The sequence below is a fragment of the Oratosquilla oratoria genome, chromosome 7 (genome assembly GCF_046742065.1).
Source record: "Oratosquilla oratoria isolate Oo_2021 chromosome 7, ASM4674206v1, whole genome shotgun sequence".
In the NCBI taxonomy this organism is placed as follows: Eukaryota; Metazoa; Arthropoda; class Malacostraca; order Stomatopoda; family Squillidae; genus Oratosquilla; species Oratosquilla oratoria.
The window spans coordinates 9,227,399-9,242,398 of NC_134783.1; the positions used below are offsets into that span (position 1 = coordinate 9,227,399).

The 15,000-nt window shown below is 46.6% G+C and overlaps 1 protein-coding gene across 1 annotated transcript; it reads right to left on the reverse strand.

Moving 5' to 3' along the window:
* Window positions 1-12,742: 12,742 nt before the first annotated feature.
* LOC143026738 (uncharacterized) lies at window positions 12,743-14,742 on the reverse strand. Its single transcript, XM_076187508.1, has 2 exons — window positions 14,015-14,742; window positions 12,743-13,700 (listed from the first exon to the last, which is right to left on the reverse strand). The coding sequence occupies exons 1-2, from the start codon at window positions 14,740-14,742 to the stop codon at window positions 12,743-12,745; spliced, it is 1,686 nt and encodes a 561-aa protein (XP_076043623.1).
* Between the last annotated feature and the right edge of the window lie 258 nt (window positions 14,743-15,000).

Here is a 15,000-nt window from a genome sequence, read left to right on the forward strand (position 1 = left end):
AATTAATTGACATATAACAAATAATAAATAAAAATCAGACAGACAAATGATAACAAAACAAAAACAAATAATATAAGATAAATTATAATCATTACAGCATCTTACTTAGGTATTTATCTAAATGATTCTTAAAGCTTCGAACTGAACTACATTGCACTACCTGTGCAGGAAGTTTATTCCATTCATTAACTACACGGTTGGCAAAGTTGTTTCTACCTACTTCCAAATTGAATCTATTTCCGGAGAGTTTAAGACCATTGTTTCTTGTCTGATTCTCATTCAATGTAAAAATTTGGTCACTTTTGATGTTGTCAATTCCCTTTAGAATTTTAAAGACCTGTATCAAGTCACCTCTGAGTCTACGCTTTTTTAGGAAAAAAAAGATTCATATGTTTTAGTCGATTTTCGTATGATTTATTTTTGATATTTGGAATCAGTTTTGTGGCTCGCCGTTGTACTCTTTCCAATCTGTCAATGTCTTTAATGAGATTCGGTGACCATACGGAAACAGCATATTCCAAATGTGGACAAACTAACGATTTATATAGCTTGTTAATGAGTAATGGACTTTTGAAATCAAAAGATCGCGCTATCAGTCCCAAAATCTTATTTGCTTTCTCAGAGGCTGAAATACACTTCTTGGATGATTTGAGGTCGTTACTGATAATTACGCCGAGATCTTTTTCACTATCCACTTTTGTTAACGAATTTCCAAATAACTTGTAATCGTACTTGCTGTTATTTTTACCTATGTGCATTACCTTGCATTTACTTGTGTTAAATTTCATTAGCCACTTTTCAGACCATTGCTGTAATTTATCTAAATCTTCTTGAATATCTAATTGGTTTGAGTGATCATTTGCCACTCCGCACATTTTTGTATCATCAGCAAATTTGGAAACAGTAGATTTTAGTCCATGGTCTATATCATTTATATATACTATGAATAGAAGTGGCCCAAGAACGGAACCCTGAGGAACTCCACTTGCAACACTTTTCCATCCAGAAGTTTTTCCATTTAAAATAACCACCCACAGAATGACCCACCAGTCTCCCTGTAAGTATGACTAAACTTACTTCCAAAAAGAATCCTAAGTAGTTTCAAAATAATGTAAAGAAATGTCAGCAAAGCAAACAGGAGTAGTACGGCGAGTGCTACAAGGAAGACTGACGCAAAGGTCAGGAGCATTAGGGAGTGGAGGAGTAAGAGGAAGAGGAGGTGGTAGAGGTGGTGATGGTAGTGGAGGAAGAGAAGGTGGAGTTAGAGGAGACGTAGAAGGGTGATGATAACAACGATGAGGAGGAGGAGGTCCAGGAAGAAGATGAAGATGTAGAGATGGAAGAAAACAAGTTTGAGGCAAATTAAGTAGGAGAAACTAGAAAGATGGAAAAGAAGGAAGAAGAACAGGGGAAGAACAATTGTATGTACCTGTATTTCTATGGGCCGGTCCGGCAATGGACGTGGAAGAGATTGAGCCCCGTATCCTTCTCCTCCTACACTTTTTCCTCCACCTCCTTCTCCTCCTGTGCCTGTTCCTCCCTCCACCTCCTATTTCGTCGCGTTTGGCCCAAACATGGACAAACGAACACACAAACACGATGCAAAACAATAACAACTACAGCTTCAGGAGCGCCTCTGACCGCTGTCTTGGTCGATGAACTTGTACTTACGAAGTGTCATCCTCATTTTAGAGTTTAGAAGTTATCATTGTCCCCCATTTTTATTATGACAGGGACTAGTTTGCACACTCACACGCACCCACGCATGCGCACATTCAATCTTCCATTCTTCTCAACGCAAATTGGGTCATAAATGTTTTTAAAATATATTGAATTAACTTCAAACTCTTTGGCGGGCAGTCGACAGACATGGGAGATGAAATCCGTCTAAGTGGGATGGATCGAGCCTGCCGATTGGCTCACCGCGTGCGCGGTCATTTCCATCCTCGACGCTGATTGGCCCCCTGGATGCGGTTGTCACATGACCGGTCTGTAATATTTTGATAGCAATGCTAACTGTCTGACCAGGCCAAGTGACAAGCGTATGTCACTTTGGCACTTCAGTGGCGCAACAGACTGAGGTCACTAATTTTCAACTACAAAACATTATGAACTGCACGTAAACTGACGACGTAAACAACGTAAGGAATCCCGAGTGCGGAACAGAATGAGGTAGGGAGGGTGGAGGAGGGGGTAGGAGGGAATTTTGAAGGTGAGGAGGGGGGGGTTGGGGGGTAACATCCTAACTGGAGGGTGAAGGAGGAGAAGGAGAGAGCTATGAAGAATATGGAGGAAAACCGAGCAGGAAGTAAAAGGGAAAGTGGATGGAGGATGTGGGTGGATATTTTGTATGCGGAAGAGAGGGCAGAAAGATTGATGAGAGACTATTAGTGATTGTGTATAAGGGAGTGGTAGGAGTGAGGGAAGTGTGGGGTTGGGGTGTGTGACTGTCTGTCACACTGTTGCCGCCCCTAAGTCCCGTCTATCTTTCGTGCTTTTACTTTCATTTAGCACCTCTCTCACTTTCTACTTCCCTTTCAGCACTGTCTTTGTTACGTACGATTGTCACTTATATTTTTAGTCGGTAGGCACCCTGCCTCCGAAGAGATAACTTATTCAATTTATATATTAAGAATTTTTATATTGCACAGTCAGGCTTCTACTCACTATATTTTCTGTATAGGGGTATTAAAATGTTTAAGTTTTTCTTTTCTTTCTTGGTTTTCTAAGGTACATCAAGGGACTTCCCTCGAGAGCACTCAATTTAGGTTCTATGTCAGTTCTGCAGTGACGTTATGATTTCTTTGGTCCAATGATCTTTAATTTTAAATTTAAGAACCTCCCCTAAGGACGTGATCTTACAATCGTGAAACAATTGAATTTTCTCTTCCTCCACCCTCTTTCCAATCAGATCCGGCGTTACAAGTTTGCATGCAATATTGTTTACTCAGCAATCTCGAGTCACTGCACACTCAAATAGATTACATCAGCAAAAACAAAACACGTCATACAGCAATGAAATCAGGTCCCCAGGCACTTTTTTTTTATAAACACAACGCTGTGTTTATAAACTTCTTAACCCATAAAATGCAGCCCTTACCTTCGATTTTTTTTTTTTACCAAACAGCCGATCCAATAGAAATTAAATTCTCACTATCTACCCCTCTTTCTACCTCACTTGTCTACCTATATTTTACTGGGGGTGGGCATTTGGGAGTGGGATTAACGATGGCAATTCATATTCTCTCTCTCTCTCTCTCTCTCTCTCTCTCTCTCTCTCTCTCTCTCTCTCTCTCTCTCTCTTTCTCGCGCGCGCGCGATCCCTGAGAGAAATAACTTCGCTTAGTATAAACACGAAAGGTTTCAATCTCTTGATGTTCGTAAGTGCTCCTACTGAATGAAATCATTTGAAGCCCATTTGAATTAGGTAAACACAGAGTCGAATATAGACATATAAAGGCTGGGGTCTTTGGTTATGCAATCTATCCACTACACCACCTCCAAAACGAAATTGTGAGAGTATTTCGTAGTTCTTCGGCGCTCGTGGCGTAATCTGAAGCTTGCTGGTCTCATATTTACTTAGTTGTGGGTTCGAACCCCACACTCCTGTCCGATTCCCAGTAATGACTGTTATCTGATTCAACAGTCCAAACACACAGGACAAAGGTGACGGCATCAGCCTCAGGTACTGAGTGCCTACTGGAGTAGTCTCTTCATCTTTTTCTTTTTCGTCGCTACCCAGTGCGACACACCAACACACCCAGGCTGTGGTTGACAAGATTAGGTTAGGTTAGGTTAGGTTAACCTAAGTTCGATCATTTTTGTTTTCCCTACACACCATGATGTACGGCAGGGATACCCAAAGTGGCTGACAGAGTTAGGTTAGGTTAGCCTAATTTCTGAAAAGATAAGGAAGCTATTATAGAAAAAAGTAGTGTCTGGAAAACAAAAATGTCACTCCAGTGCTTCTATTCGAAGAGGTGGAGCCCTCTGTAGAAATGGTAAAGGCGATATTTAGGCCCTGTTTACACTAGCTGTTTCAACCGCGGCGGTTCAGTTACAATGTAAGTCGATGGAGCCATTCACACACAACCACACATTTTTTTCGTTACTGAGGTACCGCAGCGTTTTCTGCGAGGTTCAAACCGCTAGTGTGAACAAGGCTTAAGAAGGAGGGCAAGAGAACGAAGGGATAATAGAAGTTAAGATTTTAGATCATATGAAGCTGCCCCTTCCCCCTCTCACTTCCCTCCCCTCCTCCTCCCCTCCCCATCCTTCAGTGTTGTGTGAACAACTCCAAACTTGTTCAACGTGTTCATATAAAGGATTTCTTAATCAGACTTGTAAGTTTTTTATAAGATTAGAATAGGTTAGGTTAAGAGGTAAAATTGGGTTAATTTAAGATAGGACAATTTAGTTAATGCTAGGTTAGGTTAGCCGCAACTGACAGAACTTGCCATACCAGGAGTTTTTCACTTTCTATCTCGTGAGAGGTGAGGTGAGGATTCAAGTTTTCGCATCTATACAACAAAATATGTCGTGGTACCACCTCCAGCATGCTGCTATCAGCGTGACAAAGAACCATGTGGCATCCAAGCCAAGCCAAACGCCCAATCCGAAGCAGGAAATATCAGCGTGGCATACTGGCGCGGCGTCCAAGCCACCAGGTGCGACCCACGCCACGTGATTTTCCTAACGGTCAGTTGGGCCGAGCATGAGTGCCAGTGATACCAGAGGCCTAAGTGCCAAATGTTATAACTGGATTCGATCAGGAAAGAAGGCTACAACAAGGGGACTCGTAAGGAATACGGGGCGCAGCTGAAGAAGGAAAGTGTAGGAAAGGAGAAAGGCATAGAGTAGGAAACAGGGAAAGGAGGAGAGAAGGAGAAGGAAAGGAGACATTTGGCACTTAGGTTTGGGTCGCGGCCTACCCTATAAGTGGGAGGGTCAAGGGCCGGCCGTCTCACTTGTCCCGAGGCCAGGCACCGAGGGAAGCGTACTACCCCTGTTCATTAAATAGAAGCACCTCCCCCACACAAGCATTTTGCTCTTTGCACAGTAAAGGAGAGAATAACCATCCTGTGCTTGTGTGACCTCCTCTTGGCAGCACTCCCACGCATACCATATTGGTGGTAGTCTAGAGGAGTGTAACACATGTTACACTAGCGAACCGCTACTTTACTCAGTGACCACGATGCAATACACAAGAAGCAATAAAAATCAGTGAACATAGAGAGTTCAGATAGAAGTATAATTAACAATAAGAAAGGCAATAGAAACCAGACAACAAGCCAGGATCAGACGACATCCCAGTATTTATAAGTACGGGATTAACTCGGCACCCAGTCACGGGGCAGTCGGCTTGCTATAATGTGGATACCTGGCTGCGCCTCCTCGAGGAAAGGTGGGGTGCGGATCTTTCCGATGAAGAAAAGATTTGCATCGTGCAAAGGAAGTCGGTGGGGGACGCTGCTCTACCCGCGGGAAGCATCCTAGTCATTGGGGGTGACTTCAAGAAGGTATTCTAGCAATTATTTTGCAGTCCGGCGTCCACTGACAGTATTAGAACGAAACTGGACACTACCAAGAAGTGAGAGATTGAAACGTGCACCTCCTATGCATTGAGATTGGCAGAGATGGTGGTGGCCATCATGACTCTCAAACCCGACAAAGAATCCCACGTAGTTGGTGTGGCCGAAAATAAAATCAAACAAACCATGCCAAAACAGTTCGCGTGAGTGTTAATGGAGGAGGATGAAGGTCGATCCTAGGTATACTAAGGGCCACGGACGACTACGTGCACCAGCACAATCTCAACATTAAGGCAGAATACACCGGTGACGCGAGTTGTGTTTTTAATCTAAACACTTCATCAAAAGACTCAGACACGCACACAACACCAAAACATCCTGGCTATACATCACCCCAACGTTCAGACTTCACCTTCCCCAGACAAGCAGACTTTAAATTTCTCCATCATTCACGCGAGACTGAGGCATGGTAAAGAGACGATGACATTCACTTGCACCACAGGGCGGTGTTGCTAAAAAGGGGTAGTGAAAGTGGTAGGAGCCGCAAATGGCGCCCCTACTGCTTCTTTGGTAGGACGCAAGGCCACTCCGATGAAAGAGGTTTCTTTCGTATTCGCAACCCACCACAAAGACAATGCCAGAAATACGGTTGTTGGGGGCACGTTCAGGGAGAGTTACGGTCCAACCCATCGACCAGTGCCACATAGTTCGGCAGTGTGAGGTCGGAGGCCCACAAGCAAAATAACTCTGCCGGCGCGGGGGTGAGATGGGGGGTGGGGGGTTTAGGACCGCCCCGAGGTGAAACAGCCAGAGCATGACGCTGAAATTGTCGAGTGGCGAGTTGCCAGTGCCAATGGCACTAAAGGCGGCTTGGCCATGATTACAGTAGAGACGATGAGGACCGACAGAGACCGCGAAGTAAAAGCCTTGTTAGATTCGTGGGTAGTGGTATCCATGCTACAGAGTAGTGTTCTTCCGAAGGAGATGGGGAAATTAGAGACAGGGAGAAAGATCAAGATTGTGTTGGCGGATGGGTTGGATATACCAAACGGCGTCAGGATCACAGCAGAGTTAGCACGATTACATTTCTCACACAATCATTTTTGTGATTCCCTGAAAGGGGCTTGCCGCGCAGATGATTCTGGTCATTGATTTCATGTCACCGGGTAGGGTGAACTTGACGTTCAACTCTTTGCAGTTCAAGGTAGAAGGTGTAGAAATTCCAGTAATCCTTAACCGAGCAGGCGCAAGTCTTACCGCCACGCTATTATTGTTGCTGGCTGAGGAAGAGCACAGTCAGCCGGAGGCACTGGGAGTAGTCACGTTCACGGTGAAACCGATGGAAGCTACAAAAGTGCCGGGGCTCACGGGAGTAATAGGTCTAGCCTTGGAGAAGGTAGACCAGCTCATTTCCCCTGGTCAAGCGGCCACGGCGTTGTTCAAGACTCGAACACATGACGAAGGCGCAAGCCTGCTGGGCCAGGAAATTTTGGAGCTGCAATGGACAGAGGAAAGAAAGGCGTGGTTCAAAGTCCCGTTTCTGAATCTGGGGTCTGGTACCCTTGAGATCCAGAGAGATCATGACATCGGGGAGGTGACGTTCTTATAGGGGATGCTAACACAGGAGGGTGGAACAGAGTGGATGGTAGGAGTGGTGCAAGTGACTGGTAGAGGGGACAAGCAAGAAGTAACAGAGCTATTTCCAGACCTTTCTAGTAAGCAAAGTCAAGCCTTGACCAGCCTGGTGGTCAAACATGAGCAAGTCTTTGCCCTGCCAGGGAGCTCGCTAACAATAACGCCCCACTTCTACCACGAGATCCGCACGGTCGGGCCACTGGTGTACCGAATATCGTACACAGTGCTAGAAAAGTATGAAAATGACATACTTGTGCAAATTCCCTTACAATGCACCAATTGCCCCAGTGGTAAAGAAATATAAGGCTAAAAAGCTCTGTCACGACTTCAGAGCTCTAAACAAAATCGTCATAGATGATAGATTTCCCCTCTCGCATATCGATTCGATGTTAAGGAGTCTCGGTAGCAATAGCATTTTTACTTCATTAGACCTAAGGTCCGGTTATCTGCAAAGCCCTTTGGAGGAGGACAGTTGCAAGAAGACGGCGTTTTCAACACCAGATGGGCACTATGAGTTCACGTCCTTGCCTTTTGGTTTGAAGTACGCCCCATCCTGTTTCCAAAGGATGATGAACCAGGTGTTGACTGGTCTGTTGGGGGCGACCGTGATGTTTTATATGGGTGATGTTATTGTCCTGGAAACTACCTGGGACGACCACCTCGGGAATTTGGAGGACGTCCTAGGGAGACTACAGGAGACGGGTCTCTCCCTAAGACTGGAGAAGTGTAGCTTCTTAAAGAGGGAGGTCGCCTACTTGGGACACGCAATATCCCCGGAAGGGATTGGACCCCAGCCTGGTAAGGTTCAAGCCATTAATGACTTTCCCCGACCCAAGCACCAAAAGGAACTGCTCTCATTCTTAGGTTTAGCAGGCTATTACCGTAAATTCACCCCTAACTTCGCCGGAATCTCCAAACCTCTTGTCGACATGACGAAGGGTGAGACAGCTGGGGAATCAGGAAATCACGAAATCGGTCCATGGACAGTAGAGCAGACCAAAGCGTTTGGGTCCTTGAAACGGTGTCCTCCCATAACCGAACTTTGACATGCCCTTTTTACTGTACACCAATGCTAGTGGTACGGCAATCAGGAGAGTGCTTCAGCAAGAGGACGACGAGGGTAGGAAATACTCTTTTTCCTATTTCAGTCGAACGAGAGGCGTTAGTGGCTATGTACGGTCTTACCATTAATCTACCCCTGATCATGGGTTTCCCTATGAAGCTCATAAGCGATCACAGACCTCTGGTCTGGCTCTTCACTATAAAGGGCACCAACACCCAGAATCTCCTGTGGCAAATGGCGATCGCTGTCTTTGATCTTGAATTCGCATATATTGCAGGGCAGTTAAACATAGTCGCAGACGCGCTCTCGAGAATACGAGACGCGAACTACCCGATGAATAGCGTCGTAGCGTCCTCCATAAGGGCGCAGGGGGAAAGGGACTCGAGCGCTGAGGATGGTCACATCGTGTGGGACCAGATGGTGATTCATAAGCATCAAGACAGTCATAACGATTGGAAAATAATTAAAGACTTTCTGAAGGGTGAGGCCACCACAAAGCCAAAGAGCTCAGGATTACGGGTACCCATTACGGAGTTTTGTCTTCTTCCCAACGGACTGTTATATCACTGCCGGAAGAACGCATATGGACTGGAGGAATTCCGGTTGGTAGTGCCAGGTGAGGCCAGACAGGATGCGTTGCGCATCGCCCATTGCCTTTTGATGGCAGGCCACAGGGTGTCCAGGTAACTCTTGAGAGGTTGCAAAAATTCGCCTAATGGCCCTGGATGGGGGGAGGATGTAAGGCAGTTCCTAAAAAGCTGTAAAGTTTGCCTATGCCCAAACCATATTATGATTTACCAGCAGCGTTTAGGAAATTCTCTGATTTATCAAGTCCGTTTAAAGGGTACACATCGATCTCATAGGACCTTTCCAACAACATTAGACGGGGTCAAATATATACTCACAGTAGTAGACGTCCTAACCCTGTTTTTGGTCGATGCGCCCATAAATGCTAAAGAGGCACGAGTGGTGGCACAGGCATTTATTTATCATGTATTGTTAGTGCATGACATCCCTAAGCAAGTGATCACAGATGGCGGGGGCGAGTTCATGAATAAGGTCTGTAAACAAGTGAGCGCGCAAATAAATATCGATCCCCGCACTATCACCCCGTATCACCCCTCGAGTAATGGAGTTGTGGAAAGGGTCAACGGAGTTGTCATTAAAATCCTCCGGCCCCTTATCCAGGACAACCCAACGGGTTAGGAATAAATGCTCCCCCTGGCGGTGTTAACGTATAACACCGCGTATCATAGGGCCTTGCGGGACTTACCCCATTTATTGCTGTTCCATAAATATCCAAACCTGTTCTATGAGGGCATCTCTAAACGGGTCACTCCGTGGTACGACACCGACAACCTGTCGGCCGAAACCATGGCCATAGCAGTGACTATCCTCAGAGATATGAGCAGGTCGAGAGTGAAGGTAAAATAAATCTATTACCGCAAGACCTGCAGGGCGCATGGCAGAAACCCAGTTTACCACCCCCCTTTGGAAACTCATGGATTTCTACATTTTTGGTGTAGGCGAGTTTTTTTGTTTTTTGTTTTTCATCGAATTTTGACTGCTGTTGCAAGAGAGTCAACCTGGGTCAACTACCTTGCAACACGTACGTCTCGATTTCTTTCCTTACCGAGCAGCCGGGGGACGCGCTTTCTAAATGGAAGGGGGAGGGGTTGTCGTGGTGTAGTCTCCAGCATCCCGCTTTCAGCGGAGGACAAAGAGTCACGCGGCGCTCAAGCCAAGTCGAGCGCCTAGTCTGAAGCAGGAAATGTCACCATGGTATCCTGGCGCGGCGTCCAAGCCACCAGGAGCGACCCACGCCACGCGATTTTCCAAACAGTCAGCTAAGTCGGGCATGAGTGCTAGTAATGCCAGAGGCCTAAGTGCCAAAGGTTATAACTGGATTCGATCAGGAAGGAAGGTTGCAGCGAGGGAACTCGTAATGAATACGAGGTGTAGCTGGAGAAGAAAAGTGTAGAGGTAGGAAACAGAGAAAGCAAGAGAGAGAAGGAGTAAGAAGGAAATATGATATTTGACAATTAGGGTTGGATCGCAGTCTACCTATCAGAATCTTTCACCAGCTGTGTCGATTCTTGACTGTCCATTCTGGTCATTCTCCCTTCCTCTACTCTTCGGGCTTCGGAGTTTGAGTTTCGAAGTTTCGGAGGTTTGAAGCTTCAGAGTTTCTAAGTCTTGGTATTTGATGCTTCAGAGTTTCGAACTTCAATTACGCAAATTGGTGATACTCTCGCAAACCACTTAGTTTCTTCAAAATGTAATTGATGTATTAGTTAACGAGTTGTTTATGTATATGTATAATTCATATAAACTTTACGAGTCACAAGTGATCTGTGACACTCGCCCACACAAAAAGATATTGCTCCACGCAATGTCTAACCTATTACTCTAGTAGTAATTACATAGAGACACTGATATGTAATTGAACTGAAATCTAACTGCACAACTATAATATTCCATAACAATAAGTACAATTACTACACTTTTACGTCCTTCTCGAGCAGTCGGGACATCAGGTCAGCTCCAACATTTGAACTTCCTTTGATGTACCGGATGACCACGTTGAACTGCTGGAGGTACGATGCCCACCTCATGATTCGGGCGTTGGCGTTCTTGGAGGTCCTGAGGCTCGAAAGAGGCAAGTGATCAGTCTCTAAAATAAATTTATCTCCGTAGAGGAAATAGTAATACTTTTTGATGCCCTCTACAACTGCAAGCAACTCCTTTTCCACCGTACTATAGTTCAACTCCGCTGGCTTCAGCTTCCTACTATGATAACTAACAGGAAAAATATACCCATCCCTTTCTTGCATCAGGATAGCTCCAATGCCTTCTTGGGACGCATCGGTCCGGAGGATGAAAGGCTGGTTGAAGTCCGGTAGTTGAAGTATCGGCTCCTTGCAGAGGAAGTTCTTAAGCGTCGTAAACGCTTCCTCCTGTTCAGGCCTCCATGTCAACTTGTTAGGAGCATTCTTGTTGAGAAGCTCTGTGAGTGGCAAGGCGAGGACAGCAAAATTCGGAATGAACCTGCGGTAGTAGCCCACAAGTCCCAAGAACGATCGGACCTGTTTCTTCGTGGTCGGATGAGATGCATTCTTGATCTTTATTATCTTGCTATCCTGGCATCCACATCGTCCTTCGCCTAAGGTATGTCCCAGGAACTGTACTTCCTGTTGGAAAAGTTCGCATTTAGACGGCTTGACTGTCATATTAACTGAACTAAGTCTCTTAAGTACCTTCTCCAGGATCTCCAGATGTTCCTCGAAGGTAGAAGAGTGGATGAGTATATCGTCCACAAAAGCTTCCACTCCATGGATGCCGTGCAGAACTTGACGCATGGCACGGTTAAAAACTGCTGGGGAGTTGGTAAGTCCAAAAGGTAGTACTTTGAACTGGTAAAGTCCGTTGGGTGTTGCGACTGCCGTGACCTGTTTGCTTTCTCTCCTCCAGCGGAATCTGGAAGAATCCTTTCGCCAGATCCATCTTTGAAAAGATTTTTGAGTTGGCGGCCTTTGCAAATATTTCCTGCTGATTACTCATTGGCTCTGCATCCACCTGGGTTACTGCATTTACTCCGCGGTAATCTCCACAGATTCGTACACCTCCCTCCTTTCTTGCGTACAACGACTATAGGACTGCAGTAGGGAGACGATGACTTCTCTATGATGCCTGCAGCTTCCATGTTGTCTATCTCCTTCTTGACTACATCCACCAGACGAATGGGTATCGGGTATGGCTTCAATCTGACTGGTACGCTGCTCGTCAGCCGTATTTCGTGGCAATCCACCTTGGCGACTCTAGGCTTATCGGAGAACACTGCAGAATGTCGCTGGAGAATAGAATTTATACGTCTCTTCTGCTCTGGACCAAGCCTCGGAGGTACTTGCACATCCTCCACCGTTTTGCCTTGGATAGCTTCAAGGGTAAGGGGTGCGCAATCTGTCAATTCCTCAATCTCTGGTATAACCACGGCAGCAGAGACCATCTGCGACTGCTTAAACTGGCCTTCGACAAGCTGCAAACACTCGCACTGTTCAGGTGATAGCAAAACGATCTCCCTATTCAGCAAACATTCTTGACCAACTGCCGAACATGTAACTTGAGGTGTGTAATATTTCTTCAGCATATTGATGTGGAACCTCTTTTGGTCTGGTCCCACTTGCACCAAGTAGTTCAAGTCACTGAGGACGTTTGACTACTTCAAAAGGCCCTTGCCATTGCGACAGCGACTTGTTGTGCGCGGTGGGTAGAAGGAGGAGGCACTGGTCTCCTTCCTCGAGGATCCTCAGCTTAGTTTTCTTGTCGTAGTACGCCTTCTGAAACTTCCTTAGCTTTCAGTAGCTCTTTGCTTTGCTACTTCACAGGTCTCTCGTAGTCGTTCGGCCAAGTCCAGCACATATGCATAAGTTGTCTTCACTGCGGGGTCAGGCTCTTCTTCGTCCCAGAGTTCTCGCAGTACTTGCAGAGGACCACGAACTGACCTGCCGTAGACTTACTCAAATTGCGAGAACTGTAGTGAAGCTTGGGGTACTTCGCGGTAGGCGAATAGTAGAGGGGCGATAAATCGTGGCCATTCCTTAGGTTGCTCTGCTGCCATCCGCTTCAGCATCTTCTTGAGGGTGCCATTGAAACGCTCACAGAGCCCGTTGCACATGGGGTGGTAAGGGGTAGTCCTGAGTCCTTTTACAGCCAGTAGCCTCAGCAACTCTTCCATCATGACTGAAGTGAACTGGCTCCCCCGGTCGGACAACACTTGCTTAGGAATACCCACGCGACAAAAGATTTCGAACATTGCTTCGGCGACAGTTACGGTTTCAATATTGCGAAGGGGTACTGCTTCAGGCCATCTCGTCGCGAAGTCCACGCAGGTAAGGATGTATTTGGCTCCGTCAGCTGCCCTTGGAATGATAGGTCCAACGATGTCCACAGCCACTCGCTGGAATGGCTCAGAGATCAGAGGCAATGGTCCGAGTGGTGCAGGCTTCACTCGGCCGCGATCTGTAGTCTTCTGACATACGTCACATGACCTCACCATCCTCACTATCTCTCTGCCTATCCCAGGCCAGAAAAATTGAGACTGAATTCTATCCTGAGTTTTCTGTACTCCCATGTGTCCACCTAGTACAGCATGATGACCCAGCTTAAACACTGCCAGGCGGTACTTCTCTGGAACGACGAACTGTAGTCTCGAGTCCCCGCTTGGATACACCGTACTGCGATAAAGTCTTCCCCTTTTCTTAAGGAATCTGGTTTCCGTTCCCCGAGAAGTTCTGCAATGTCCCTCTAGGACCTTCTTACGAACCATGGCAAGTGTGGGGTCGGTCGTTTGCTCGGCAACTACGTCCTCACTATTTGAAAGTATCAATGGTTTTACCTGGTTGGTTGCTCTGGCGGCCTCTGGTAACCGCCGCTGCACAGGTTTGGGTGGTGGCTTCGTGTGAGCAAAAGTTCTTGGCTCCAGGAATGTTTCCAATAACCAAGTCTGCTACCACCTCCTCCATGACTGCAGCGATGACTCGTCCGGTGTAAGAAAGGACTAACCACTTCAACCGTAGCCAAGGGGCAGATCACCCGAGTCCCGTTGATAAGACTCACGGTTACATAATTTCCAGTGTAACTGTCAGGCGTTACAAGTCTCTCCTTGACACAACACCCCGTCGATCCGTTGTCCCTTAAGACTTCCGCGGTGACACCATTTACCTTGCCAGGCTAAACCAGGAGCCCTGTACCTCTGAGACTAGAACTCAATGCAGCTGACAATTACACGTGTTGGGGAGTTGACACGGAACCGGCGGTGACACACTCTTCTTGTTGAGTAACCTTTGGGGAAAATTCCTCAGGTGCTCCTTCGTGGTGTACTGCTGCTACTGCAGCGTGCTGATTCCTCACTTGCTGTGGTTGGGTCTGAGGATAAAAGGATTGAGTAAATCTTTGTGATTTCGACTGCTGTGGAGATGACTGTGGTAACTTACTGTGGTGTTGGGCTTGCGTGTTAGACCATTGTGGTGTCTGAGAATGAACAGTTGGAGGCAACTTCTTGTGAAGTTGCTTCCTCGTGTGGTACCCGTAAGCTGCGAAGTGTGCGTCGGCCAGATCAGTCATTTGCTGGAGGTCCTTGACTTTCTGTGTCTTGAATTTAGCCACCAGCTCCGTGGGACACGACATTTCCAGCTGGGTGCGCAGCATCAAGTCGCGCAGACCCTCGACAGTCTGCGGAGTCTCGTCCTTTTCCATCCAATGGTCCAAGTAACTCTTCAATCGAGCGCAGAACTGGTCTACCGTCTTCTTATCCTGCAACATAGCTCGCTGATATTGGTCACGCGCATCCTCCAATGTCTTACCATAAGCTAGAAGTAATGCCTTCTTCATACCTTCATAATCCCGCATTGAGGAGTCAAGACGGTGGATGATGTCGAGAGGCTTCCCGTCGAAGAGGTTCATAAACTCAACCTTCTTAACATCTTCGCTCAATTTGTACGTAGTCGCCACCATCTGGAACCTGTCAATAAAAGGCTCAATCGCTTGACCTACCTCATACTTTGGAATGTTGAGCCGGTGTGTAGAGAACTGGGTGTGAGCAACGGGGTTGACACCTGGCGAGCTGGTACCATCGGTCTGAGGTTGGGAAAGTTTGAGCTGTAGCATCTCCTTCTCATGCAGCCGTTTCTCCTTTTCATGTTCCAACTTCTCTTTTCATGTTCCAACTTTAGTTTCTCGAACTCTCGTTCCTGCGCTCTGTCGTCCCGAAGT